The sequence below is a fragment of the Triturus cristatus genome, chromosome 6, assembly GCF_964204655.1.
Source record: "Triturus cristatus chromosome 6, aTriCri1.1, whole genome shotgun sequence".
Classification (NCBI taxonomy): Eukaryota; Metazoa; Chordata; class Amphibia; order Caudata; family Salamandridae; genus Triturus; species Triturus cristatus.
Genome location: NC_140589.1, coordinates 1,594,019,908 through 1,594,047,790, shown reverse-complemented (window position 1 = coordinate 1,594,047,790; position 27,883 = coordinate 1,594,019,908). Strand labels below are relative to the sequence as shown.

Genomic DNA, 27,883 nt, shown 5'->3' with positions numbered 1-27,883 from the left:
ATGTTGACCCCTGTCAACTATAGGCTACCCTGATACCTAGAATCACCTGAGTAGCCTCCCTGGTTTTACCTAGTCCCAGCCCTACCTAACCTTATTAAAACTACTGAGGGGCCAGGGCCTATTTTAATCCTTTCGAATCCCCACATTCTTAGGAGCTATTACCCTCCACAATCATTTACATGGTCTTCACACAAAACGGCGTTCTCAGATCAAAAGATCTCCGATAAAGATGCCACCAGGCCCGTCGGACATTGCAGCGCCGGTCCGACGAGGAGCACGCCCAATGATGAAGCATGACACCCTAACAGGTGTGTGAGGGCAACAAGATCTGAAATTGAACTTTCCCTTCTCAGATCAGATTAATCATTACTATCTTTTCCAAATTGGCCATTTAGAGGAACTGCTCTTACCTGTCTTTTCCTACGTAGACCCCTGGGAGCATTAGAACAGGACCTCTTTAAACAACCAGCTCTCGTGTCCCCCCTTCCTGATTACATGGATGTATGCATGAACAGATGCTGTGAATGATGGAAACATTGATGAATAATGGGGGTTGATTTGGTCAATGATGAATGGGCTGAACACCCTCACTCCGGCTGGACTCTTTCGCTATGTAAAATTAATCGCCAACTTTTACACCCTACCACTTTGAAATGTCACCAGCCGCCACTGGTGATATGCAAACCTCATATTTACACTTGCTGATTACTGAGTAGACACCATTATGGGGGTTATCCAATATTTTGACTACATTGCATTTTAGGAACTGGAACAAATTCCTGCTTTGACAGTCCACCATTTAGTGTGTCACCCTTTTGTTTAACGATGATACGCACACATTATTCATTTTATGTTGCCTTCAGGATCACCACCTTGGTTTATTGTGTACTTTTCAGTATACTCATTGTTATTTTTATATTGTAGCCTTACTTTTAGTATACATTATTTAGTTGTCCTTCACACTCCCAGTTCTTTCTCATTCACCCACTACCTTTTTTAAATGATATTGGTGAACCAACTTTACCTTGCAAAGAGTGGGCCAAATCATTGGAATCTTATTTAATTGCAATTGGGGGTGGACGTTTTAGCCCTGTACATAAACAGTTATTTTATATATTTGGGGAATTCAAGGAAGGAAAATTACCAGAACCTATTGAGTCCCGGGAGGGAGAGGGAGAAGGGGAGTTAGATGTATGCAAAACAACACCGATTAAATTAAAACAGCAATTTGATGACAGAATCAATGTTTTACTAGGACATAAGCTTTTCAGTCATAACCAATGAAAACCAAAAAGTGTAATCAACTACATTGCTGTTTTTAAGGAAGATGTCTAAGGTGTGTGATTTTAGCGGTCTCACTGACTCTGATAAGAGATAAAATAGTTAGGTGTACAAACAATGATCATATCCAAGAAAAATTACTAGCAAAGAATTCTTACTTACAAGGAGTGATCGAGATTGTAGAGCACCCTTTATGTATCAAAGACATGTATCTATTGGAAATAGATTTTTTTGGTTTGCTAATAACTTTGATGCCGTTTGACGAATCTTCATGAAACTTTCCCAAAAAGTATCATCCACCTCAACTTCTCCCTGGAATGCTTCAGGGGGCAAAAAAAGGGGGTCCCAAAACATGTTTTCCCCATGCAATTTTCAATAGGAAAATTGAGCAACAATACCACAAAAATTACACTGTAATAACATCAAATTAGTCCGAAACCTAGACCTTGATCCAGAAAACGTGGTTTTTGGTGTAAATCCGTTCAATAGTTTAGAAAAAATAAAATTATAAATGTATGCATGTTTCATGCCGTGGAAGATTGAACAGATCCACAATCTGCTAAAAAAAAGGGCAGGCTCTTGCCCTTTTAAATCTTAATCAGTGCACCGGTTGGGCCAGGTTTGCCAATTTATTATTTTAGGGAGAGGGGCATGCAGTTACCCCCCTAAAGCCATTAAATAGCCCCTGGGACTCAATCCACTGGGTCCAGATCACATTTTTAAGGAGAAGGGCCGTTCTTCCCCAATCCCTGAGGAATTACATGACACCAGAGACCCTATCCCCATGGACCTAACCAAATTAAAGGTTACTGTGGATCCAGAGCATTTAGAGAGCATGGGGTCTCGGGAGATCCCCATGGCCCGACTGCCCCACTGGCTCCCCTGCCTGCATCCATCCGAGGGCCTCTCACAATGCACTGCTTTTACCTGGGATCTCAAACCTTTTATGTAATAAGAGCTACTTATGTTCAATGAAAATCATCAGAAGCTACTGATATTATTACGGTTATTTTACTGTATTACAAGATTACATTAGTGGCTACCATATGCAAGATTACCAGCAGTAATCACCTCAGTGCATTAAGCACGGTTACAAGCAGTAATGTAACAAATACTCTGTCAATGTGGATTGCCTCTGGATGGGTATTATATAAAAGCCATAGCTGCAACGCCTCTGGCACCAAGTTACTAATATCAGTAATACATCTCCCAACACTGTGTGATTAATCACTCAAATATCAGCTTGAAATATACTTTGGCAATTTAGCCATTTTCCTTCAAACATCAGCTTATGAGTTCTGAAAATACACACATCTTCACCTCGAATAAACACTGGTTAATATGTATAGATATTTTTTTACATTTTCATCTAACTATAACGTCACTTTAACTTTTGTTTTTTTCAGTAAAAAAAATATATGTACTGCACATACAATATAAACTTTCTCTTCCTGTCCTTTGGAAACTCCTTCCTGTTCGATGATGAGCCCTTGGTTATTTTGGATTTGGTTTCTGGAGGGAAAGCACCACTCATTTTTGCCTACAATCTCTTCTGCATCATCCACCCTTGGAAGTTTTTTCATTTTTTGGACAAAATCAAGTATGTTAAGTGCAATACTCTGCAAAACGCTTGATGATTCAAGAGAGAAGGAATCACAATTTTTTCACATTGTGTGTGTTGCTAGATAGCCTCAAGATTGCACTGGGGTGCAGAGGAAGCCTACGTAGCATTAAGAAATAAAAATGTGAGAGCTACATACATTTTGCCATGGTGGCAACATGGTATTATTTATTGATATTTCCTCATTGTTCATATGTTTTTGTTCTGATTTGTGATTACACTGGTGTTTTACTGTTAGGGGCACAGTCTGCTGTAAGCCACTGATATATTTTTAATGTAGTTTTCAGATTCTCACTGCTGCTATGCTAGAGACATTTTTATTGACTGATGGTATTGGGTAATTTTTAAAGTTAATGTAATTTTTTTTTGCCGTTGTCCTAATTTTTTACATTCTTATTGCTGCTTTACTTGTGGTACATTGGACCATGGATGGGCCTGGGTGTCAGACTCAAGTTACCACTAACATGTAGAAAGATATGTTACAGCATGAACGGGGTGTAACTGATCAGTCTCCTTCCCAGTCAGGAGTGCCAAATTCGTCCAATGCTGCAGTCGATTCTGATGGCAAAGAGTGCGGAAGTGGGATAAGGATATGAATGAAGGCACTTCGGGTTCTAGTCACACAGTTTATCTTGTCAAAAGGAGGTTCTCTCTGGGGTTCTACAGTCTTTCACAACTGGCTGTGCTTATAAACTAAACAGAACACAAGACTACTGTTACTGCTCTTACAACAATTTTCTACAGAAACTGAAACAGTACCCAATTAATACTCTAGCAATAAGGCAATTATATTAAATACTCAACAAATCAATGGTACAGTTACATTTATATTACAAAAGCCAAGGGAATCATTGTGAGACTGGTCCTGTTCCAATATCCTACAGACAGTTGTTAAAGCGGCACAACTTGACACAGAACAGAAAGAAAGATTTACTCGAGGTTTGTAAATAACTCTATGAAGGCCCAAGAGGCGGTTGTTACAGCAGAAATTAGAAGGTGAGACAGAGTTCCAATACTAGGTGCAAGAGGCAGCTCAAGAATCCACTAGTAATTTTCCAATCCAAACTAATAAATCTAACTCTTCCTGCTACTCACTAACCTGAGGCACCAGAAAACAGTACTGGAAGAGGTCCAACGATGCAAGGCAATTCTTTGAAATTGTGCTCAAGAAGATGTTTCAAGGTGCACCACAAGCAGAATACTGAGAAGACGACCTTGTCGTCTAGCTTGATTATTGTCTCAGCTGGAAAGCCTAGTACACCAGTAAGGAGCAGAATCCAAACAGAGAAAAACTAATTTTGCAGTAAATTCTCAAATACCAGGATCCTTCAATCCAGTGGGAGATCCTCTAACCCTGCTGTAGATCATCCTGCTGCAGCCTGCCACTGAGATGGAGAACATTGTCACAGCCTTTTGGGTGCTCATGTGGGGACAGCATTGGCTGTAAGGGTGATGGAGGGGGGTCAGAACTGGGATGCACATGTATGGGATCCACAATTTTGGGTGGCATGACTTCTGTCATGCCAGGGCCAACGCCTTTCTGAGTGGCATTACCCTGAGCAAGTTGTGGAAGAGGCAGCTAATAATGCCAAGGACAAGAGGTGGATGAGAGTAGGGCCGAACACATCCTGCAAGCCATAACAGGCACATTTTTCGTATATATTTGTGCATTCTTTTTCCTTTAAGGCTTGTTGGCAAAAGGGGAAGAAAGGGACTTCAGTACGGGCAACCATCTTTTCTTTGTTCTACATGACGCCTTCTTCCTTGCGATGTGCTCATCTACCATTTTGTGAAATCTTTGTGTGTATCTGACTAACAATTACTAACCATTTTATGTTACTTTTAAAAATCTTCTGCTGAGAGCATTGTATGTTGTGACAAATGTGTTTTCCTTTTTTCATGTATATAGCTTGTTATTATATGGTGGTAATGGGCAGTTTATTGTAGTCAGTGGGTTGTTATTAACATTTGTAATTAATGTAATTAATTTTTGCCAGTCCATTGTTGGGGCCACAAGTAGCCCCTTCTGTAATATTGATAGTGCTGGCAAGCATGCAGCGCCAGCGCTATCTTGAGAGCATTCCCTCATGTGGATGGGCAAAAAGGTGGCACACTGTCAGTACGCCACCCGAGGGCAGACCTCTCAATGGATGAAAGGGGGTCCCATGGACCCCCCAGACATCCCCTTGCAGGTGGTTGCAGTCACTCACTGCACCCGTCAGAAAGGGGACCCATCCCCCTCCTTGAAAAAGTGCAAGGTGATTGCCACCTGAACTGTGAAACACTGAGAGACTTGTAAACAGCTGCTCTGTATTTCACTGAATGCTCAGCCACAAGGACAGACAGCACATTCACATAATAGGGCGCACTTTCCCTGTTAGCACCACGCCCACCTTTTGAAAGGTGCGGTATGGCGCAAACAGGACAAGTGCACCCTCTGTGTATTAGGGCCCGAGGTACTTATTTCCCATTTCTTTGATTTTCCCATATGTTCTGTCTCACAGATTGGGCCCTCTCGGCTATGCTTAGTGTTATTTTTAATTTAATATAATTGACTTTTGCCAGCCATCCCTGACTCCAGTAGAGACCTAATAGCCCTTGGAAGGACAACAGGTATTTATTTCCCATTTGTCAAATCTTTCCACATGGATTGGGCCCTCTAAGCCATGGTTATTATAATTGTGACATGTATTAGACCGGAGTCACACCATGCTCGACAAAGGAAAAGGAAGCTTCCTGTAAGCCTAGTTGGCAGTGAATAAGATGAACAAATGACTGTTCAGTGTTGAGAGTGGCACAGAGAGGGTGCCGATCACTTCTATTCAACCTGGTACTGGACCACCACCTGCTTCCATCTTCTCAAAATCCCTAGAAACCAGCACCAACAACCCCAATTGCCATCTCAGCCTTCCCTAAGGAAAAGCAGAAGTAGCCTCTCTCCACCACAACATTCAGCTTCGACTCCATATGGATGCTCTCCTCCCTGGGTTCTCTACACTTAGACTGAATGAAAACCGCATTATAGACTGCACAGCTTTCCGCATACCAGTGCATCGTGGGAAGCTAAAAGGAAATTATTGTAACTGGGGCCACTTGACCCATATGAAAAACCAGCATCCCGTACATTGCTGACAACACCTAAAAAGGTGGCTGTTGCTAAGTGGGAAGAACTTCAAAAAACAGACTAAAACTTGCCTCGAAAATCAGCCCTGTCTCCAGTAGTATGTACTCATTACTGGCAGCAACTTCAGCTTGGCAGAAGGATAAGAGGGTTGTCACAGTCCCCCAAAGCAGCTATGCTACCTATCTCTACAGAGGTCAATTGATGTGGGATTGTCACAAAAACAAATACAACAACCCACTACCAAGGCTGTGTTCATAAGGAGTCCCCATACCACCTAAACCATAACCTACTCCATTTATTTGATGGAAAAATGGTCAATATTATAATGGAATTATTTGCTGATTTGATGGAGAGCACTGTAAAGTCCATCCATCTCTCAACAGACATGTGGGCCTACTCTCAAGCTAGAGAGTGCATGTGTATCACAGCACACTGGGTCTACTTCCAAGGGGTAAGAAAAGGAATGCCAGTTGTACCCACCAATGCTGATGCTTTTGGAGCCATTTGCCAGCATAGAATAGTTGCAATGTTCTCCATGGAGAAGGTCCACATAGCTACCAACATCTTGAAAGAATTCAAATACCAAAGTCTTTAAAATGCTTTGTCCCAGAGCTCTTAGAATTGGAATAGCTGCTACTAACAATGGCAGTTAAATTGCCAAAGATATGGCAGATGAAGGATGTTTCATAGTGCGATATTTAGCTCTCGGCATCAAGCTAGTCCAGAAATATGTCACAACTGCTGCAGCAGAATCTGCCAATGGTAAAACAGTCACCATTTAAAGACACACCTCCTGCTTCTAAGTTAACAACACCAACAGCATCAGATCAACCAATCCTCTGTGAGGGTTATTTTGTGGCAGTTCCAGGACATAAATCATGCACACTGGTGCAAGAAATTCAGAAACAGCAAATATCAACAACTATGGTAATAGAGAATATGGTACAAGACAACTGGGAAGACCAAATATTATTCTACTTAGTGTAAGAGCCATTAATCTATTGGGACTACAGGCTGGCAATAAAATATTTAGCACCATATTTCGCCAGTGTATCCTATGAATAGGCTTTCAGTGCAGCTGGTGCAATTATCATGGTTGGAATGATCAGCCTCTTTCCTCAAAATGTGGGGAGACTGACGAAACATCTAAACGAATAAACTTTTATCCTCAGGAATTGTCAGATTCCAGAAGACAAAGCATTGGATGAGGGTGATTTTTTCCACATTTAAAATATAGGGAGTGATCTCCCTCCAGACAAAGTCTCTGAATATATGGACTCTTTTCTGGACCAAAATGTAATACACTAGTAACATAACAGAAATGCCTGCTGTAAAAAAAAGTAAGAACAGAAGAGTTCTCAGGGTGTGCAAGAAATGTAAATAAACTTAAATGAATCAGCGTGTAAGGCAGAAACAAACAATCAACAGCACTTCCACGTTTGCTGGTGACTGAAAGGTAAAAAAAAAAGAAAATACTCTTAGGGTCAACCATAAACTTTGCATGAGCAATGACCTCTAAGTCCTCAGTGGATGTCTCCTTTTCCTGCCGAACCTTTCAACCTCATGCATTGGGAGAACATTGAAAGAACTGCACAGCTTATGTGTGTCACTTCCATGAAAGAGGAGACAGATAGATAGACATAACACTTAGATCAGGTGACTTGCATTAATTTATTAATGCTAAATGAGGAATCATTTGATAGACGGAAGAGGCTTAAGTGCACATGATATTTTGAATGTTTGGATGGTCATTCAGGGTGCACCCTTCGATGTGTCTCTAGGAGTTTTACTTGATTGGCCTTTTGTTAATTGCTCATAAGCATCTCTTTGATTTTCTGATAACTATCATTTTACCTTCACTCAAAGGCACAGTTTTCTTATTCAACAGGTCTGTGTCTTTTGGGAAGAAAATAAAATCTGCATGTTCAATCAAAAACATTCAGTTGAAGTACCCATCTCCACTCACTTCTATGGGAAAGGACTATGGACTGTGCAGAGGTGATTTATTTAGAATAATGTTCACTGGTGGCTCAAATGCTAAGTGATTCATGTTGTTGACATGATGGGCTTAGCTAAACTTGACTTTTTATAGTTTAGGTGATCAAACCATTCATGGTACATGTAGCTAGATGTCTGCAATTGGTATTAGATTGTCCTTTGATCAATGGTACTCAAACTTATGCTTCGCACTCCGGGTCCTCGAGCACCATGTCCTCCTTAACTCAAATATTATCCTTTTGTTTCTTCCTTCAACAGGCCTCTTTTTCTGCAAGAAACCACAATGGCTGTTCTGTGCTGCGGTTCAACCCTGCCCCCAATATGGACAATGCCAGAATGTGCTTTTTCTTAGAAGTATTTTCAAGCTGTGTGTGTCTTCCCTATTCTGCGTTGCAGCCTAAGTAACTGCTTTGGGAATCTGTGGGCTGCTAAAGACTATTTGAATAGGTTAACTTAACTATCATCTTCCCATGCCAGGTGTGCTGTGCCCATGGAGTGGCTGAATAATTTTGCCTACTGTACTGAGATGTTTTAACTACCACACTGGTGCACAGTACTTTATAATGTGATATTAAAAAATTATAATAAAAATGATGTTAAAAAATGGAGTGGCTGAATACTGTCTCTGTGTAATTTCCTATATCTATCCATCGATTGCTTCCCTACTACTCTTCCCCCCACTTGTGAGATCTAGTGTGCTTTAATCAATTTCCACGATCAACAGCTCCCACACTTGGTGGGTGCATGTGGTGTAAGGCTACACTGTTACAGGAGGGTTAAAAAATGTCACATCTCCCACACCAGCCCTCACCTTACCCATGAGATATGCCTGTGCTGAAAAAAGGTACTTAGTGGTGAACTAAGGGTAGATAGTGTGTATTTTATTATACTCTACGCACCCCAAAAAATTGATTTGCTGAAGAAACCTCTTCCTGATTTCTGACTTGTACACTGGCATACAACAGAATAATCAATACTTTGCCTATAATGTATATGCCTTTATTATGTGTAATACACTACATGTGAATCCCAAAAATATTGGTTGCTGAATTTTGTAGAAATTAAACTGTCTGCAGTGTTGAATTATGCTGGAATCTGTTTTGAGTTTACAGTAGCGACAGGGGTCGTGAGGCAGGGGAAGGGGGAATGAGGGAGGAGGGAAATAATAAAAAAATAGCACTTACCTCTTTACCACTGACTGCCAGCCGCCGCCTCTTTTTTCTCCGTCCTCCTACTCAGCAGGAAGCACACAGCCTCTCAGAATGCCCTGACCATCACAACCCTGCCTTAGCAGCATTTTAATTGGTCTGAAAGTCATGTTTCGACGCACAGACAGGGGCTGACAGGCTATGCATGTTCTCCACGCAGGCTGCAATACAGCCTGCATGGAGAACATGCAGAGTGCGATTGATGCTTTGGCCAGCTCGAGACGGCCGGCCGAAGCCACCACTCCTCCCCCTGGACACGGGGAGCCCAGCTCAGCCCCCCCACCTAGTCTCAGCTGCAAGCTGAATACAAAAAACAAAATGATAATAACGTACGTTATCATAATTCTTTTTGTTGAATTCAGCTTGCGGATGAAGCAGTGGGGCGATGCTCCTCCGCCTTAGGGCAGCAGCCACCACTGTGGGTTTACCACTGACTCTCTTCTTTCATGTTGCAAAATACATTTTGCTAGTTCACATATTCCACTTGAAACATGAAACATAATTTTCTGTGGTCTGATCCCTGTTTGCGCATGTTAGGCCTGTCAGCAATTAGTCCCATGGGCAAACCTCCTGCATCAATAGCTACTCACATGGGTGTTGAGTTGACGGCCATTCGCACTCAGGTGCAGAAGCAGAGGGAGAGTTTTGTGTTTGGGAATGTTTGCAGTGCAGCATCTGTCATAGGGTTCTTCTGAGTGGAGATTTCAGATGGGAGGGCCACAGCCTTTACTAAAGGAAAGGGGCTCCAGTTACAAGAAGTTACAAAGGGAGGAATTGGGAAGATTTCCGATATTGATTGCAGGAGGCAGAAGGCCCTCCATTGGGTTTGGCTGGCAAGGGAGAGATCACATAGAATGATTTAGAGAGAAGATGATGAAACCTTTGGTCTTGTGATTTCATGATTTACTGGAGGCATCTCCCACACCACAAGCAAAGGAACCAGTGCCCCTTGTTCTTTTTGCAGAGTCCGTGGAGCTGTTTCAATGGGAGAAACATTGGTGCTGCTCTGGAAAGTGTCACTCAATACCAACCCTCAGCTTCTGCGCTACATCATGGGTGGCTGGGGTCCAGCAGAGCGGGGCTCTGAAAGGACTTACAGGCAACAGCTGAAGCTTGTACTTATGCTGATCTCTATCACATGGAGGTGAGAGGGCAGCAGCTCCCATTTACCACTGTTCCCCCACGTAACTGCTCCTCCAGGTGCTATCCATTGGGGCAGGGAGGTTGTTGGTCAGTGCTGGAGCCCCGTTACAGGCACGGATTATTTGTGCCCATCAGAGCAACACCTAAACATTCAATTATGTGAGGATGCCTTGCTCCAAGCTGCAACTTCCCAGTTTCATCTAATTCCCTCCACCTCCCTGACTGTTCTCCTCTTGGGGCTTTCACCTGTCTCCTCCATATCATCTGCCCTCTTGTCCTGTACAGAGTTCTGTTTCCATGAGCAACTCCAGTGGTAATACACAGCAAAGTTCACTGTGAAACTAAAAGTAGTTTTTTAACACAAGGGCAATCCAGTAATTGCCAAGGACCTGGGCAATTGGTTAAACAAGGAACAGAGGTCCCTAGTTGAAGGAATACGCATAAATTATATGCAGTCAGATGGCAATTTTAATCAATTAAACAATTAAACTCCCAAAAAGGCACAGTGAGTACTGCTGCAGAATAACATGCTTGGTGCTCCTTCATAAGTGACACACGCATGTGATAAACATGATCATCCTGTGTGTTAAATTAAAATATATTCTACACTTGCACTCTCTGTGTCGTTGTTGTGGCTTTCATTCTTTAATTGATTAAAATTGTCATTTGCCTGCATATGCCTGCAACTAGGGATCTCTGTTTCTTGTTCTACCACTGTCAAATTAGAGCCATAGAACAAGTTCAGTCTTTCCCCAGGCCAGACCCCCTGGCCAAACCCATGCCACACATGGCCTGGAGACTTAGCATAGTTACATATGGTAATCAAATGTTACTTAACGTTAATAAAGATCCTAGAAGTTCACAAAAAACACAAAGATTAAAGTGGCATTCTAGTTAGGTGTGGTAATAATATCTTACTTTAATTTTTTATTTAATGTAGCATGTTAATCAAAAAAATAAATCGCAGATAACTTAACTTAAGTAACTATATCTCACGCCGTCGCCATGCACTGCATATGACCTCACATATTACGTCACTTATAACATATTCTATGACATAATTGATAGCAAAACTGATGAAATCTGAAATGACATCATTGAAGACAACACCGTGAATGGCGAGGGTGCAAGTTATAGTTACTTCAATTAATTGTAACTGGCGAATTTCAGTGTTTTTTTTTTGTCTCAAATGTTACGTTTAAACTGACATTTTCACAATACATATTTATGTAGTTATAGTTACGACCTATCTTGAAAGTTTCGGGGTGATCCGTCAAGCGGGGGCTGAGAACCAGGAGGTGCTTAAAAGAGTGTTTTCCCCATGTTAATTCCGATAGGACCTTTAGACACAGCTACAGCCCGAGCTGCTGAATGGAATTACACCAAATTTGGCAGGAATTAATGCATTCATTCATCCATCTGTTTTTTCAACCATTGACTCCTTCTCACATACCCCTACAAACACATCCACACACTTGCCAATCTCTTTCAGTAATAAAACATCCACTCACAAATTCGGCTGTTTAATACATTTTTCCATGCACATTTTGACATCAGAACACACTGGTGATAAGAATATGATAGGTCTGATTTTTAAAGGAAAAGTGAAATACAGACACAAATCCACAAGTGAAAGAAAGTACCTCCAACTTATTGTCGCTTGTTAGGGAACTTCTAACAGCAGATTTTCATCTGCATATATCACTTCTTTCACAGATCAGATACTTGATTAAGATCAAATGATCTTCTAAAAGGAGAGACACCTCACCTAACAGGACATGTGATTCTGCAAGTCAGGGTACTGGTTATGACATTTCAGAAGCTTGTTTCAAGGAACTTTGTCTCAAACCTTTAAAGAGGTCCTGGCTCGGTGCAAGTCTCCCAGGACCCCTTTTGCAAAGACAGAGTTTATTGATCGTTCCTGTTTCTTGCAGTGATGTTGGAGATGATTCTGATTGTACCATCATGTCAGACTCCAGTGGGAGATTGGTGGATATAGAGGGTTTGAATACGGTCCTGTCTCACCTGAGGAAGAATTTGGGACTTCCTTCTGACTCATTTGAAGATCCTTCTTACAGTTCTGTGATCTTTTCATAGTTTTTTCACCTCCAATTAGATCTCTACCTACAATACATGGGTTCCAGTTTAGAAGAATGGAATGACATGGAAAAATCTTCTATTGCTCTATTTTTTTAACTGGGATGTAAACTGTGGATAATCGAGATCTTCCTCTTTCTGGTGATCCTATGAATTTTGCAGGTAGATCGACTGTGATTTTACTGGAATTTTTCCCTTAAAAGGTGGTGGATTGGTCCCTATGTAAGGCCTGGGCAGAGCACCACATGTATTTGCATGAGAGCATCAACGTACTCATTGTATGCTTCCTAGAGTTTGGCCAGCGCCTTTCAGGCTCTTTCCACCTCTATCCTGGAGTGTAAGGATTGCACCGATCTTCTTGCCAATGTGGAATGACTAGATTACCTTTTGGCAGGTGCTTATTTTGACATTCTGAGAGATACAGCTATTTCCTCTGAAGCAGTTGTTGCTGCTCAACGTTGATGTCTGGACCCATGATTGAAAGAGAGAGGTTGTTCGGAAATATGCTTTTCTTTCTCTGCCTTCTTTTGGACACTCTTTGTTTGGACTTCAATTGGATGATATACTTTACAAGTCTTTCTAGAACAGACAGCATACCTTGCCTTTTACTTCTAGCAATAAGGGCTTTGGTTTCTTGAAGTTGTCTTCCAAAACCAAAGGTGCCAGTCATTTCAGGGGCATGAACTGGGAATCCTTGTCTAAGGCCTCTTCTGATTCTACAACCAATCCTTCAGTATCTCAGTTAGTGGGAAGGTTTAGATGCTTCTTGGACATTTGGAAACAAGTCATATCAGATATCTGGGCATTGGATATTTTTTTATTGGAGGGTACAAAACTGAGTTTTTCTCTGTGCCTCTGTATTCAAGGTCTTTACTAACTCCTGGGCTTGATATTTGGCAAACCTGTAGGCTCCAATGTAAGGAATTAAAACCCTCTAAAACAAGCAGGTTACCACTTGTGTTCCCCAGAAGGAACAGAGAAAAGGCATATACTCTCATATATTTCTAGTCCCCAATGTATTCAGATTAGGATGCCTCAATCTGAAATGTCTTAATCTGTTCAGTGGGACTATTCACTTCAGAAGTGACACTCTTCAGTCAATTATTCCCCTCATCTACTGTGACCCTATCTTCACGTCCCTATTTGGCCATTAAGCTTTTCCAAAAATTCTAGCACGGTGTTTGCTTGCCTTCACAACAATGGAAGATCCATCCATATCCAGATCACCACTGTAAGAAACTGGGTAATTAGTTGAATCTGATAAATTCCCACCTCAAGTAATAAACACAAGCCTTGTGAGGGTTAACCAGTAAAGGCACTTAATAAACCTGAGGCTCAACCTATTGGTAGCTGTAGCACAGAGCGGACAGGCTTAACTTAAAGGTAATGTGTAAAGTATTTATACAGTAATAAAGTTAAAATGCAAAACAATAAAAAATCACAAAACAAATGAGAAAAATTGAGTAAAATTTAATAAGCAAAATGACACCACAAATACAATAATACATTAAGCGATGCCAGAGATATAATTTTTAAAGTATTATCAAGACCTATGCATAATTTGATGCTAAATCAGATGGAGGGCGGTTCGGATACACTAACCAGGTTTATCCTGGTCGTAGATTTTACCTTCTGACTCTAGTCCTTCAGTCCCAATTTACCACAGATGTACACTTCTCCAGCCTCCCAGGACATCACGGGAAGCACTTAGAGACTCACAGCGTGGCAGGTAGAGGCCAACTACAGGGTCCAGTCCAGGCCAGTTACTGCTGGTCCACTGGGCAGTTGCAGGAAAAGGACTCTTGTAGCTTGTTTTGTCCCTGTAGCTTTAACTGGAGGTCAGTCTTATGACCTTTAGAGTCCACTTATTTTTCCTGGCAGCAAGGAGAACAGGTTCAGTCTTCTAGACTCTTTTCAGGTCTCATACAGCGGGTTCAGTCCTCTTCTGGCAGCTGGATCAGTTCTCTTCTGACCTTCCACAGGTTCAGGAGTATTATGAAGTGGGTGCCTGGAGATGCCACATTTAACTCTGGCACAGGCTAATAGATGTGAACGACCCCTGGGAATGCCCAACGAATGTAGAACATTTCCCGGGCTAACCCTTCCCCTTTGGGCTTTTTGAAGATGGCCCAAGTCTTTTGCCTGGGCTCCTAGGGCTGGGAGTGTACTATGGTTATCCTAGTGTCATCCCACATCTAACACAAAAATCCAGTTTGTGGCAGTTCATGTCCCTGTACCTAAACCAACCTCAGAGACAGGAGTCTGGTAGAACAAAGCTGAGCTTTCATCATACAGACATGGGATACTGTTAGAAAGTCATCCTTTTGCCCTGTTCAGCCCATTTTATTCTAGAATTATACTGGTGTTAACTGACTCTGACTGTGCCCTGGGCTTTGCTAAATAGGCCCAGGGCCAGTGCTATGTGTAAAAAGGTACATATAAGGGGGTACACTTACACTTGACAATGACAGACCCTATAAATCCCTAGTAGATAATAGTGCCAGGGAGTGCAATCAACCTATAAGTCCCTATTATATAATGGGTCTTGGAGGTTAAGAGGCCAACAGACTTCCTGCACTTGCATGTGTGCACTGCTGAGTACCTGCTGTCAATTTAAAGACAGCCTGGCCTTGCAAACTGTCTTAAAAAGTAAAATTGTTTGCAAACTCGACTTTGGTGGTATGGGCACTTTAAAAGTGATCATCTACCTTATTTGTACATATTAGGTGCTTCCAGGGTGCCCTCTAGGTGTCCCAGGCATGGGGCGTCTTGTAACTATAAGCAGGGGCCTTCTAAAATATGTTGTATATGCCCTGGTGAGGGAAAAACTGCTCATTTCATTTTTCTCCATTGTAGATACTTAGTTCCACAGGCTGACATTGCAATATTTTTATTTAGTTATAAATATTTCTAGTAACTGACTAAAATATAATTCAAGGACTTAAACGATTGGTATTGATAAATCCAACAACTGGACACTGTTGAATTTTTCATATCTAGTAACTTTCTCTTCTGCAAGCTAAAATTCAGCCTTTTAGTGGTCTCTGCTGATTGGTTTGTCTTAACAGGCTTCTTTGTTTAGGTGATAAGTGACTCTGGAGAGAAATCATCCATGTTCGATTTTGGAAGTGCAATGCTTGGTGGGATAAGAAGATGCCACACTATGGAGGAAGTTGGCATGCTTTTGGCTCGCACCCAACATCTCATTAGACAGAGGTGGCCCCTGCTTGTCGCCCCAGAAAACTGAATAAATATGTGAGAGCTGCATAGTTTGTCAGATTTGCTGCATGAAACTACAAGAAGAAGAAGGACTTCCCATGCTGGAATCTGGATTTTCACCCAAAGGCCTGCACTCTGACTGACTGTGCCTGCTGCTCAATCTGGTACTACAGCCCTGGGGACTGTACCTTGCTTCAAAAAGGATTAAGGAGTGGACTCCCTGAAAGCTGCAAACTACAGGTTAACAGAGCCCACCTGCATCATCTCCACCAAGAGTCCCCATGTCCAGTGGGCATTTAAGAATTTGGCCTGGTGCATTGTGGGAATTGTAGTCCAGACATCCCAGGGACCATCTAGGAGATTCCAGACCTTTAGATTGGTGTATTGGACACTTGGAACCCATAAGGATTCCTTTAGGAAGCACCTCCTGAGGTTTGGAGAACTTTTGTGAAAAAGCTCAATATGTGACCATCCTGGCGTTCAGAGTCAAGCCAACTACATTCAACCGCGACCTGGCCTGGATTTCAGGTTTGTCCAGCTGAAAACTCTGGTGCTCCATACTTCCCGGATTGGACAGGAGCCTCTCAGAAAGCCAAGCCGGCGAACCCTCATCGAATCTGGCCTGCTGTGGAAGGTCAATCGAAGTCGGAAGAAAAAGCTCCCGAAAAGTTTTTTAAGTGTGAAGATAAAATTTTGATCAGGGCCTCCTGCTTAATGTATCTGACCAGGGCTCGATCGTGGTCGGCCTCAAATGTTGACTTTGTCCCAGCCAAGTGTGAAACGGTGTCCCAGAGTGGCGCTATATGTTTTTAAGCACTATGAAGTGGTTAATCTTTAAAAATTCATATCTCTGGTTCTCTACATTGGATTATTGTTGTTTAGGTGTCTATAACAATAATTCCTATTTTTATAAACTGTTGTGGGATTTTTATTGTGTGTTGTGTCTTACTTGTTTGATGTATTGGTGTGTTTAAATGCTTTACATTCCTCTCTCCTAAATTAGGCCTGACTGCTCATTGTCAGCTACCAAGGGTTGAGCAAGGGGCTAATTTACTGAGACCTTTACTGTACCATGGTGGGTGCATACTTACCCCTACTAATAACCTACTTTCCAACAGATACACACTAATCATTTTGGCAACTGCCTTCACCCTTTGAAGTGCACCCCAAATGTTATATATAAATCCAGCAGACCTGTCTAACAGGATGTCATACTGTAATGTCAAAAAGAGGCCCACTATGATTGGGGCCTAGTTGGTTGGGGGACCATAGAAGGGTCCCGTCCAGGTGTCAACTAGCAGTTGTCTGTGACGGGTGAGGCTTCTTAAAAGTGTGGCCCAAGTGTTGTTTGAAAAATCCCATGAGACTTGTCAAATAGGATGTGACATTCAAGCAGGATGTGATACTTTAATGTCAAATAGGATCCTCCCAGCTCCCTCTACATCTTCTGTCATGTTCAAATGGCTCATCTTGGGGGCAAGTTTCCACCTCTTTCATGCCTATTTAAACGCTAATCATTGACTGGCTGAAGTCAGAGAGCAAAATGCTGATTTTGCTTCCAAGGATTTCAGGCAGGGCAAAGGTAACTTTCTAAATTTATACTTTTCTGTAATTCTTTAAAAAAGCAGGCTCCACCATTGAATTGGAATTTTAACAACTAATAAAATAGTTGTTTAATTATTTGTCTAGCTAGTCCCATTTCAAGATACATTAGCACCAGCCAGCTTGCTATAGTGAAAATTGTGTTGAGATGCTAGTCACTGTCAGGACACGTTTAACAGTAAATGTTTGCATATCCTACTTTTAAATACCATGAACTCTGCGTCATGGGCAATGAGGCCTACAATGGGGGTGACTTTTATATATTTAAAAGGAAGGTTTATGCCTGTCAGAAGAGGTTATTTTCGACAGGTCAAATTTGCAGTTAAAAATAGCCAGGATACTGGTAGCAGGCCTGCAGGTGAGTTTATATTGACACTGTAGTGGAAGGTACAATGGGTGCTGATGTCCTCTTGTGATATTCTAACTTACAGGCCCGGGGTACATGCTGGTATCATATACTAGGGACTTATAGGTAAGTTAAATATGCCAACCAGGAACATACCAATGTCATCTTGTTTAAAGGGGAAGCACAGCACTTTAACATGGGTTAGCATGGTCCATCAGCTAGCAAAAACAGTCAAGGCAAAAATATGAAAGAATTCCCTGCAAAAGATGGTCATTCCCAACAACTTCCTAGTGCATGCCCCTTCAAGTAATCAGTTTGTGGCAGGGGTGAAGTTGGTTTGCAAGGTATTGACCTCCCTGGGTTTCTTCATCAACCTGAAGAAATCCACACAGGATTTCTAATTTACAGGAGGATGTGGAAATGCTACCCTTGCCCCTGGATCATTCAGGCCATCTCCATCTGAATTTGATGTCCTTGCTCACTCATGGGCAGCTCCAGCTAAAAGCTGGATTTAGATCCAAGTAGAGAAGGTGGGTATTTTTCATTCTTCAGAGGGTATAGTTTGCCCTTTTCTCTGGAGATCCTGTGTCATTTCCTAGTGTATTCTTGTTTTGTGTATTTCTCTCTAGGCATCCGCAGTCTTTGTTGTTCTATGAGCACATCTCCACTTGGTGGAGTGTTGAGACACTCCTCAGTTGGTGGGATCCAGCCTCTTGTGTTTATAATCCTAGAATTCCAGTTAGGGTGTAGATTGCCCAGGACCATTGTTCGTGGTTGATCCCAACTTGCCTGGACAGGACCTTGCTCCTTGCATCACCACAGCTGGTCATTCTTACCACAGGTGCCTCGGGCCTTAGTTGGGGAGCAGCTTGGGAATATCTTTCAGCCCAGGGCATGTGTTATAAGTGGGAGCTGGAGTATTCTTTCAACTGGAAAGAGCTATCTCCAATACTGAGATCATTAGAGAATCTCTGAGTCAAGTGTTTCCCCTTTCTCAGGAGTTTTGCTTGTCTCTGGAAGCATTTCTCCAGATGTAAAGAAGATTTGCCAACCCTGTAGCAAACTAATTTGCTACCAAGGCCAACACCCTGGAAATAAATGCCTGGAGTATGAACGTCCCTGATTTGCTCAGTCCAAAGATCTCCTCTTCACATTCCCTCCTTTCCTATCATACTGAAGTTGTAAGGTTGTGTTCTGATGTGCCACCCGAGGCTCATCCTTGTGGTATCTTTCTGGTCCCGGATATCCTGATTTCTGATCCTCTGCCAGCTATCCATTGACTCAAGAATAGATTATTTGTGAGGATCCAACTCCTCTTTGCTCTCCTCCTCTGTCGGCAATCCTCTCTTCTGAGAGGATTGTGACAGAATCCTCTCTGTCATGGTGGAGGTTGAATGATTAGGCTTTAATATCTAGGCTTGTCTAAAGCTGTGGCTACAGCTGTTCAAACCTCCAGAAAGATGTCTCGAAAAAAGGCATAAAATCACCAAAGGGGCTCCTTTCAGAAATGGTATGGGTGAAATGTTTGATCCCCTGCGAAGGGAAATGTGGCCCGATCTTGATCCTTCAGTTCATAAAAGGTGTGCCTGGGGTCTGACATTTCTGTCACCTTTGTTCACCTCTGTTTTCTTCTTTTTCAAAGCTGTTTTTTTGCTTGGGTATGTCCTTACATGTATGGATGGGAACAAGGAAGAGAAATAAGGCTGTAAAGTATATATTTCTTACCAGTAATAGCATTGCTCTAATTTTCTCTTTCTTATGCTAAGTATTATACCTTCCGTCCTGTGCCCAGTTTTGGCCTTTAGTTTAGGGAGTTATTCAAGGATGTGGGATGGGCTTGATGCCCTCATATAGGGTGTTTAGGGAGGCTATATATGTGTCTTTGCTGTGTGTATGATACCTGAAGGATGTCTTCAAGTAGGCTGGGCTTGTTCACATGTAAGGTCTGGGGCGAAGAAGTGAAAATAGTGTAGTGCTATTAATTGTAAGTAAATTAAATATTACCTCTCAGCTATAACTCAAGACATTTGCCCTTCCTGTATATCCTTTCTTTCTTGTGCTTTATACCAAAGGCTTGTGTACTTCCTACACTTTCTAAAATCATTCTTAGCCAAGACATTTGAGACATTCTGAGCTGTTTCCAGACTTGTTTGTGTCCTAAGATCCTAACTATATACTTCTGAAGTTGTTATTTGGCATTGATTGAGGATTGGAAAGCAGTACTGGATAAATGCTTTTCTATGTGCCAGACAAAGATCTGCATGTCAGAATCAAATTAGAGGTTATCTACAAAGCAATATGTGTATATCTGGTATGAGAAGCCTGCCACTTTGTCATAATGCCATGTCAGCATAACAATATTCAAGACTATACTCCAACTACTGCCTTTCTTCACCTTGCACATGTTAACAGATCAAAACCATGCTGTAATCAGTGCTGCAATTCGTAAAAGTCCTTTCAAACTTGGTGAAAAAAACATCTAGTAAACAGAATATACTGCAATTCGGTAGTCAACACTTACAGTTCAGTTAGGTTTGGAAGGTCTTCAAAAGCATTAACTTCTATTTTTTCTATAGAATCACTCTCAGAGATTAATCTGTAAATGACCAAAGAAAATACATATTAATTACACTATTATTTAAATAAATCAAATAATAGATGTAAATGCTTAGTATGTACTTGTTGAATCACAGTTAGTTGACTTGTGAAAATGAATTTTATGTCAGGATAGGAGGGGAGGATTATTCATTACTTTCTTCTTTATTTTCTCCAGCAGCCAGTTAAACTCAACGGGCCTGATTCACAAAAGTAAACTGAGACGAAAGTCTAACTTCACGGCCTTTTAGTATTCACTACTCGTAAATGCCCTTTGTGAATACCGAAAGTCGTAAAGTTAGACTTTCATCTTATTTTACCTTTGTGAATCGGGCCCTCTATATATGAACTACAGTTTCCAGAAACATAGGAAAGAGACAACAGATATAATCCAATCAGCATCCTCTATCTCTTGAAGAGGCTCTACAGTTTGGTGTATACTCCACTTTCTTCAGTGCCCCAGAAGCAGGATAGGTATCGATTTCTTTACTTTCAACCTTGAATTTTGGATGGGTAATACATTTCTCAAAAGCATTTCTTAATAATAATGTTTTCTCCCATTCCCACCCCGAGACCACGGACCTGGCTTAGCCGAACGTGTGGCACACTCTTAGGCATTGCAGAACAGCTGGGACGTGCATACATGTGGAGTGGTCCTAGCAGTGGGTGCGCACAGGTTTTGCTACCGTTACACCATGGCGGCCCCCTCTCTCTCCCAATTAAGACCTCCAACTGCTAGAGGGCACCAACCCTCACTCTGCCTGTTGGTGTAGTACCCAGAAAACAGAGTCAGGTTTGTGTCAAACACACAGATTGAGGGCAACGAGTGGAGATTAAAATATTCACAGTAATTGACTGCACATGATCGCTTCTCTTCCCACAGGGACTGGAGCTAAACGTCCCTTACTGTATCATGCTGTTTTAAGCCATGTCTTTCACCTCCATTGCTTTGAGGACAAAGACCAGGACCCAGCCTGTGTAACCAGAGGACATAATGTACCTTAGCCCCATTGGATTTAACCTGCAAAATAATACAGCACTAAATGGAGTGCGTTCCATGGAACAATGGTCTGGTCGAATCGATAGACGCTTCCGTTAAAAAATCCTTATCAGATGCACTAGTGCCACTAGAGAGGAGAATCATCTAACTGGCCACAGACCTACTAGAACCCCTTAGATAGGGAAACTAGCATCTTCTGCAACCATATCATTAAAGAGCCATGGAAGTTGATCTACACCTTCACCTCACTGGACAAGTCCCAGGCTTCTATTAAGATAGTCTTTGCCCCCAAGGCTTTTACCGGGGTTTGATGAGGCAGGGAGCACTCAACGGATTACTTGTACAACAACTCGCTCCATTGTAGCCAAAACCTCAAAGGAGACCACTGGCAGTGTCAGAGAAGGTTTGCAGGCTTGTTCCCCCTAAAGTGTGCCGCAAGATCATGATGCCTCAAATGAGTGACTTCTAACCCTAATAAGTCTCCCCCTTTCTTCCCATGGAAAAATAAAGGGCAGGTTACCACTTTTTTCCCAGAACTAGAGATGGCTAACAAACAATGCTTGGGTGTTACAGATGGTCAGCAGATGGTCAACAGGTTCCAAATAGAGTTGTATGTTTCCCCAAATTTGCCCTAATTTGCTGTTCTTTTTAGAAGTAGACTCAATAGTAGCAGACAGAGGTGGCAGATCTCAAGACCAAGGATGCCATCTCCAGGCCTTATCCCACGAGGAGTTCTAAGCAGTCTTTCTTGCTGAAAAATAACTTTCATGGCCATAGCTCCATTATAAACCTGTGGCAGTTCAACAAATGGCTCTTATTCTGCCACTTCAAAGAAAGAGCATCCACCTCTTCTGAGACATTCTACAGTAAGGAGACTGGTTGGTTCGTCTGGACATCAAAGACACATAGCTCGCGATCCCCATCTTCAAGCCGCACCGCAGGTTTCTCCAGTTCCTATAAAGGCAACAGATCTACAGGTTCAAGACACTAATGTAGATGGTCTCCCGGCTGGAAGGCTTAAGACTTGTCAGCAGTAGGGAGAAATCCCTACTACATCCCTCGCAGGAGGTGACCTTACTGGGATTCGTGATAGAATTGGTGAGAACTACACTCAGCCTCATCTCAAAGAAAATAGCTTAGATTTGTCAGGAGCTGTAGGGAGGAATGTCCGAACCCGGAACTTCTCTGTGTCAGACTGCCAGGATTGTGGAACTGCTAGGCTCTTTGAGACAGGCAATCTTTCCATGACTTCTCCATTACAAGGCCCTAAAGAAACTCAAAGCCTCACACCTGTGAAGAGGACTAGCATACTCAGAAATAGTACACTATTTGGAAAAGGCCAAGGAAGAAACTGGTGGTGGACATAGCCTACTTGTTGGTAAGGAAGCTTTGAACTCGCCTTCAGTCTTGACATATAATGAAAAATGCCCTAGCTAATGTAAAGGAAAGTTTAAATTCTATTAAGAACAGAGAGAAAAGAATTGCCCCACCCATGGGTTTTCTTGGAACCCAAACACACCCAGATTTATACAAAGATAATTTTCCAGCAATATGTATGGTGAAGTTACAATCTTCTATATTTAATGTAGGTCATATTTTTATTTTGAATTGCTCGGTCGTACATATAACTTCATTTGTCTTACATGGTACACTAATAAAAACAATTTCTCCACAGTCTTAAGTAATGACCAGAAATTGGATTAATGCAGGACAATTAGAATTAATTGTGGCTGTTGTGTGAAGAAAGCGGGAGCAATGAAGCTGAAGAGTCACATTAACAGATAGGAGGATGCTGATTGAATGAAATGTGTTGTCGCTTCGCTGTGTTTCTGGGATGCGCAGTTGATATATATTGAGGTTATGTGACTGCTGGAGAGCTTAAAGAAGAAACTAATGTATAGACTTCACCTCCATTTACTTCATAGAACTCAAACTTTCCTTTACGTTAACTATGAACATTTTTCATACTACATATGTAAATAAAAATTTCAAGTAATATGTAACAAGATCTGACACGATAAGCAAGAGAACTTTTTTGCCACACTGACCTCTACTGTCTGATCAATGGTGCACTAGATACACTTTAAGATACTTGGTCTAGCCTGTAGCAAGAGTGGATGAAAGCACTGTTGTTTATGAAGGGTAGAATAGGAATGCAGTGTTTATATTAAAGTTAAGAAATCATTATTTATTATTAAGCTTTTTAGTGCAGGTGTTGGCCCCAGTGCAACCCTCAGCTGATGTTAGAGAAGATTTCAAAGGAACCTCCGGTGCTTGCACATGAGGTGCACTGACATCACAAACCCCCAACAGAGCGGTGAGGAAGGTGCAGATGAGTTTTCCCCTCAAGTGTCCGGTGCGAGTCCTAGGTCCCAGGTGGCCTACCCATGTTTGTGGGAAAAATAGCTGGTAAGGGGAGAGCCCCCCGTTTACAGGGATGCCTTCCTCAAACAAATTCATGCCTGTGGTTTTGCAGATGGGTGCAATCCACATGTGGGAATTCACTAGACACCAGGTAATGTGGGGGTCTATTAGTATGGCAGGTGGAGGCACCACCGCGGGTGTGACAGTGGCGGAAAATGTTTTTTTCCACATGTTAGCAGAGGTCCTCATGCCCGCCATATTAGTATGGCCAAACATAGCCCATTTCCCGTCAGCCGTTGTTTGATGCGGACCGCCATCAAAGTGCGCCCGCCACCGCGGTGGTGGGAGCCAATAGAGACTCAACGTCATGCGGAATGACGTCCCATCTGCTGTACGAATCAGGATGCCCCAAACATCCAGTCACACCACAGCGGAGACACCGCCCAACCAGAGACGGCGGAAGCACGACAGCGGCGCATGAAACCAGAGTCCCGGTCCCTTCCACCCGGTCCAGACCACAATGGATCCAGCTCTACACGTCTTCCCAGTGCTGTACCTGATACATTACCAGCAACTCATGGACTGTCGCGGACGACACAACAGGTACGCAAACACACAATCCCGCACACAACCACAACACACAACTCATGGGCTGATATAGGGTTCCTGTCCACACCAGACACCCTGGTGGGGACAGGAACACATCCACAAGTGTACCCACACATGTCCTACCTATCACAAAATCACCCCTCCGCATCCAGGTCACCCATCTACCGCGATCATGAAGTAATGTCCCGGTCACGTCTCTGCAGCGGTAAAGACGCGTGAAAACATGTGCACAATGCAGAAGGAAGGGCCAGCACCAGGCATGGGCAGTGCCACAGGGCCACACCTCCACCCTCCCCACACCAGCCCCCCAACATGAAGGGACATGCCATGTGCCCCCCTGTGCTCCCCTATGCACAATAACCAGCCAGGTGAACCCACACCCTGCACCACACACAAAACAACTAGGGAGACAGCCACAGCAGGTGTGGCTGCAGAGGAACACACAGCACAGAAGCACAGGGCCAGGGCAACCCACACACCACAACAACACCACACTCACGGCAAGAAAAGTCCAAGCACAAAATGAACACACACACAGATAATGAACAATCACTCTACTGGACACACAGCCTCCCAAGTCACACAGACATACACACAGACATACACCACACTGACACACAGCCACATACACAGACCACATGCCAGCAGCAATGGAGCACAACATATGGGAAAGCTAAAGTGAGGTGCACACAAATGGCAGGCCAAGGAGCTAACCACCAAGCATGTGTACATCACATGCAAGAGAAGTAACATATAACAACACCCTTAGCCCTTCAAATCACACATGGCTGGCACAGTGAGTGAATTCAAATCACAGTCACCTCAGTGCAACAACTCAGGGAGACAGCAAGTCAACCCACGTATAGGTACAGGGATGAAAGGAAGGGTATGAAGTCAAACAGTGAACAGCCACATATCTGTATCCAACTACGTGACATGAGTATGTCAGCAGCACAACACACAGGGCCCATTGCAACACTTCATGACTGTCAAACACAAGTAGGAATCTTCACACATACCCCCATCACACCTGCAGCACAAAACACCAGTGTCAAACACACAGAAGGGTGCCAATAATGTCCAGTCAATACACTGACAAACAATCACACTCCCTGGGGGGTATCCACAAACATCACACACACACAGGGATGCCTGAACCAATGATTGCACAAAAACAACAGCCAAACACATAACTCAACAAAAACACACACAGAACCACAAGACCAGACATGACCTGTGCAGCAAAACTGTTGAAATGAAATGGGAGCACAGACAGAACAGGAGTGCACACCTCATCAGTCGGGAACAATGCACAGACAACATACCACAACACAGACAAGAACAGACAAGAAGTGCACCATCACAAAACAATTATGGACACAAACTGGGAGAAATGGGCCTACAATGACACACATACCACACCACCCATCAAGTCGACATGGTGTCACAGTGAACTCCATGCCTGCACATGCAAAAGAATGACAAGAGACAGCTCAAATATGAGAAGATAAAACACCAAGGGCGCACGTAACACAAGCACAGGAACTAGAATAGACCTAAGTTCATGTGACAGTCACACAAGTGCACTCCTTTTGTTATATAGATTCAACCAACCTATTATGTATCTCAAACTGTATTGCGTGCTACGTGTGATGAATGTCTGCCTTACATGTGTGATCGAAACAACAGTGGGCCAGGTTCCCAAAGGGCAACCTGTTCTCAAACGTGCACAGCTTGGGGGGATAAATACAATTAATTTGTCCGTTTTTTTTACCTTATACCAGGTTTATGCATGTTATAAAGAATTGTTTATTGAGCACAAGTCAGCACTGGGCTTTTAGCATGTTTATATAAAATCCCGGAAAGGGTTTTGGCACTATAAACACTTTGTACAATTAGCAATATATTGTTCGTCATATTTTCATTAATGGTACCACAGAGTGCACGAGAAATGATTACATTTGTTCTTTTTCAGATTTGTTTCCCCTGACGAAGGGACAGGTCGTCCCGAAATGCATTGGGCTTCGCTATGTTTGGGTTTTGTTCTTTATGTTTCCTTGCATAAAACAAATGTGTAAATAACATATGATGATCTAATCTTGTTTGCAAGAGTCTTGAAACGTAGACTGATACTAGTACTGTGTATTGTTTATTAAATGAAATACACACGCAGTAAAACATATGATTTATTGTAATAATTTAAGGTAAAACAGACAAATTATTTGTATTTATCCCCCCAGGCAGTGCATGTTTGAGACAAGGTTGCCCTTTGGGAACTTGGCCCACTGTTGTTCAGACACACAAGTAAGGCACACCACACTGGCAACACACATCTGAATGAAACACACCACACCAACAAAACACACACACTGACATGCAAATAGAACACCACACACAGAGCATCTGTCAACTGCAAGAGACAACACAGCCCAAACACTGCACACAGCCACATCAAACACACAACAGATGCACATGCCAATAAATCACATTGCAAACACGGCAGGACATCAGGGAATGCACACCAGGCAAGGACAAGGCAACATACACTCACAGCACTGCATGCACAACAAGCAGTGTGTGCACAACAAACATACCAGTTCCACACAGATATGAGTGACACACCATGAACACCCACTATAACAATCAAAACAGCACACAGACAACATCACACTCAGGAAGTGAAGCAGTACCTCAGCAAACACACATACAGCTAACCCAACACCCACAGATGCACAAGTCTGGGACCCCAAAGTTGACACAACATGACCAGAGTACTGTACAGCACAAACAGTTGAACTGCATATGAGCAACCATGACTGCTAAACAGTACAAGAAAATCACATTTAACCAATTGTGAAAAAGTCCTGAGTGGCACATTGCTCCTGTGCACACATCTGCACCACAAAGCACAGTGTTACAAATGAAGTGATGGGGAGGCACACACACAGGCAACTCAAGGGGACAGCTGACATGAAAGTGAAGTGTTTTGTACGTCAGTAGTGGACATGGCAGGAGCGTACCATACACAAATAGATGGAGTGCACACTCACAATAGGTAGGCATCTGAAGCACAGATAGTGGATGGTATGACACCACATGCCATACTGGAGGCAATAAAGCCCCATGTGATAGCAATGCATGAGAAAACACACCCACAATGTCAGGTGGCTGAGAAGGTCTGCACAGTGACCACAAACAGTATCAAGACACATGGCTGATCAACAAAACACAACACTGACTTGCCATTCACACACTCTGCATACTCCCAATTGTCAAAAACAACAAGTAGGAGTCAGCTAGAACTGCAAGGACACACCAACACACTGCACAGTGCACAACATACAACACACACGTGCTCACAATCACAGGGCTGAACAATCACACAAACAGGCACTCTACTCCTGGGTGACACATGTGTGTAATTGACATTGCAGGGGAACACACACATCAACACTCCCGACTAATTCACCCCCTTCACACTGCAAACTTCTTGACCACCCAAGTGCACACATTATAAGTAACCCATGTGACTAGGATGACTGCCCATCACAAGATGACTAGACACCAACAGTGCTGGGCACACATAAAGTAAGATCACACATACATGATTTTCCTGGCCAGCCTGCCTGCCTGCAATCCTGTGGATAGAATCCCACTCTGTGCTGGCAGTGCCTCC

The 27,883-nt window shown here is 42.7% G+C and overlaps 1 protein-coding gene across 1 annotated transcript in view; it reads right to left on the bottom strand.

Moving 5' to 3' along the window:
• The window catches only part of LHCGR (luteinizing hormone/choriogonadotropin receptor), a 789,694-nt gene that overhangs the window by 370,032 nt on the left and 391,779 nt on the right, over window positions 1-27,883 (bottom strand). The window contains exon 3 of the mRNA XM_085609368.1: window positions 20,161-20,235. Within this exon, the coding sequence (XP_085465494.1) occupies window positions 20,161-20,235 (75 nt within the window). The remainder of the gene's footprint in view (window positions 1-20,160; window positions 20,236-27,883) is intronic.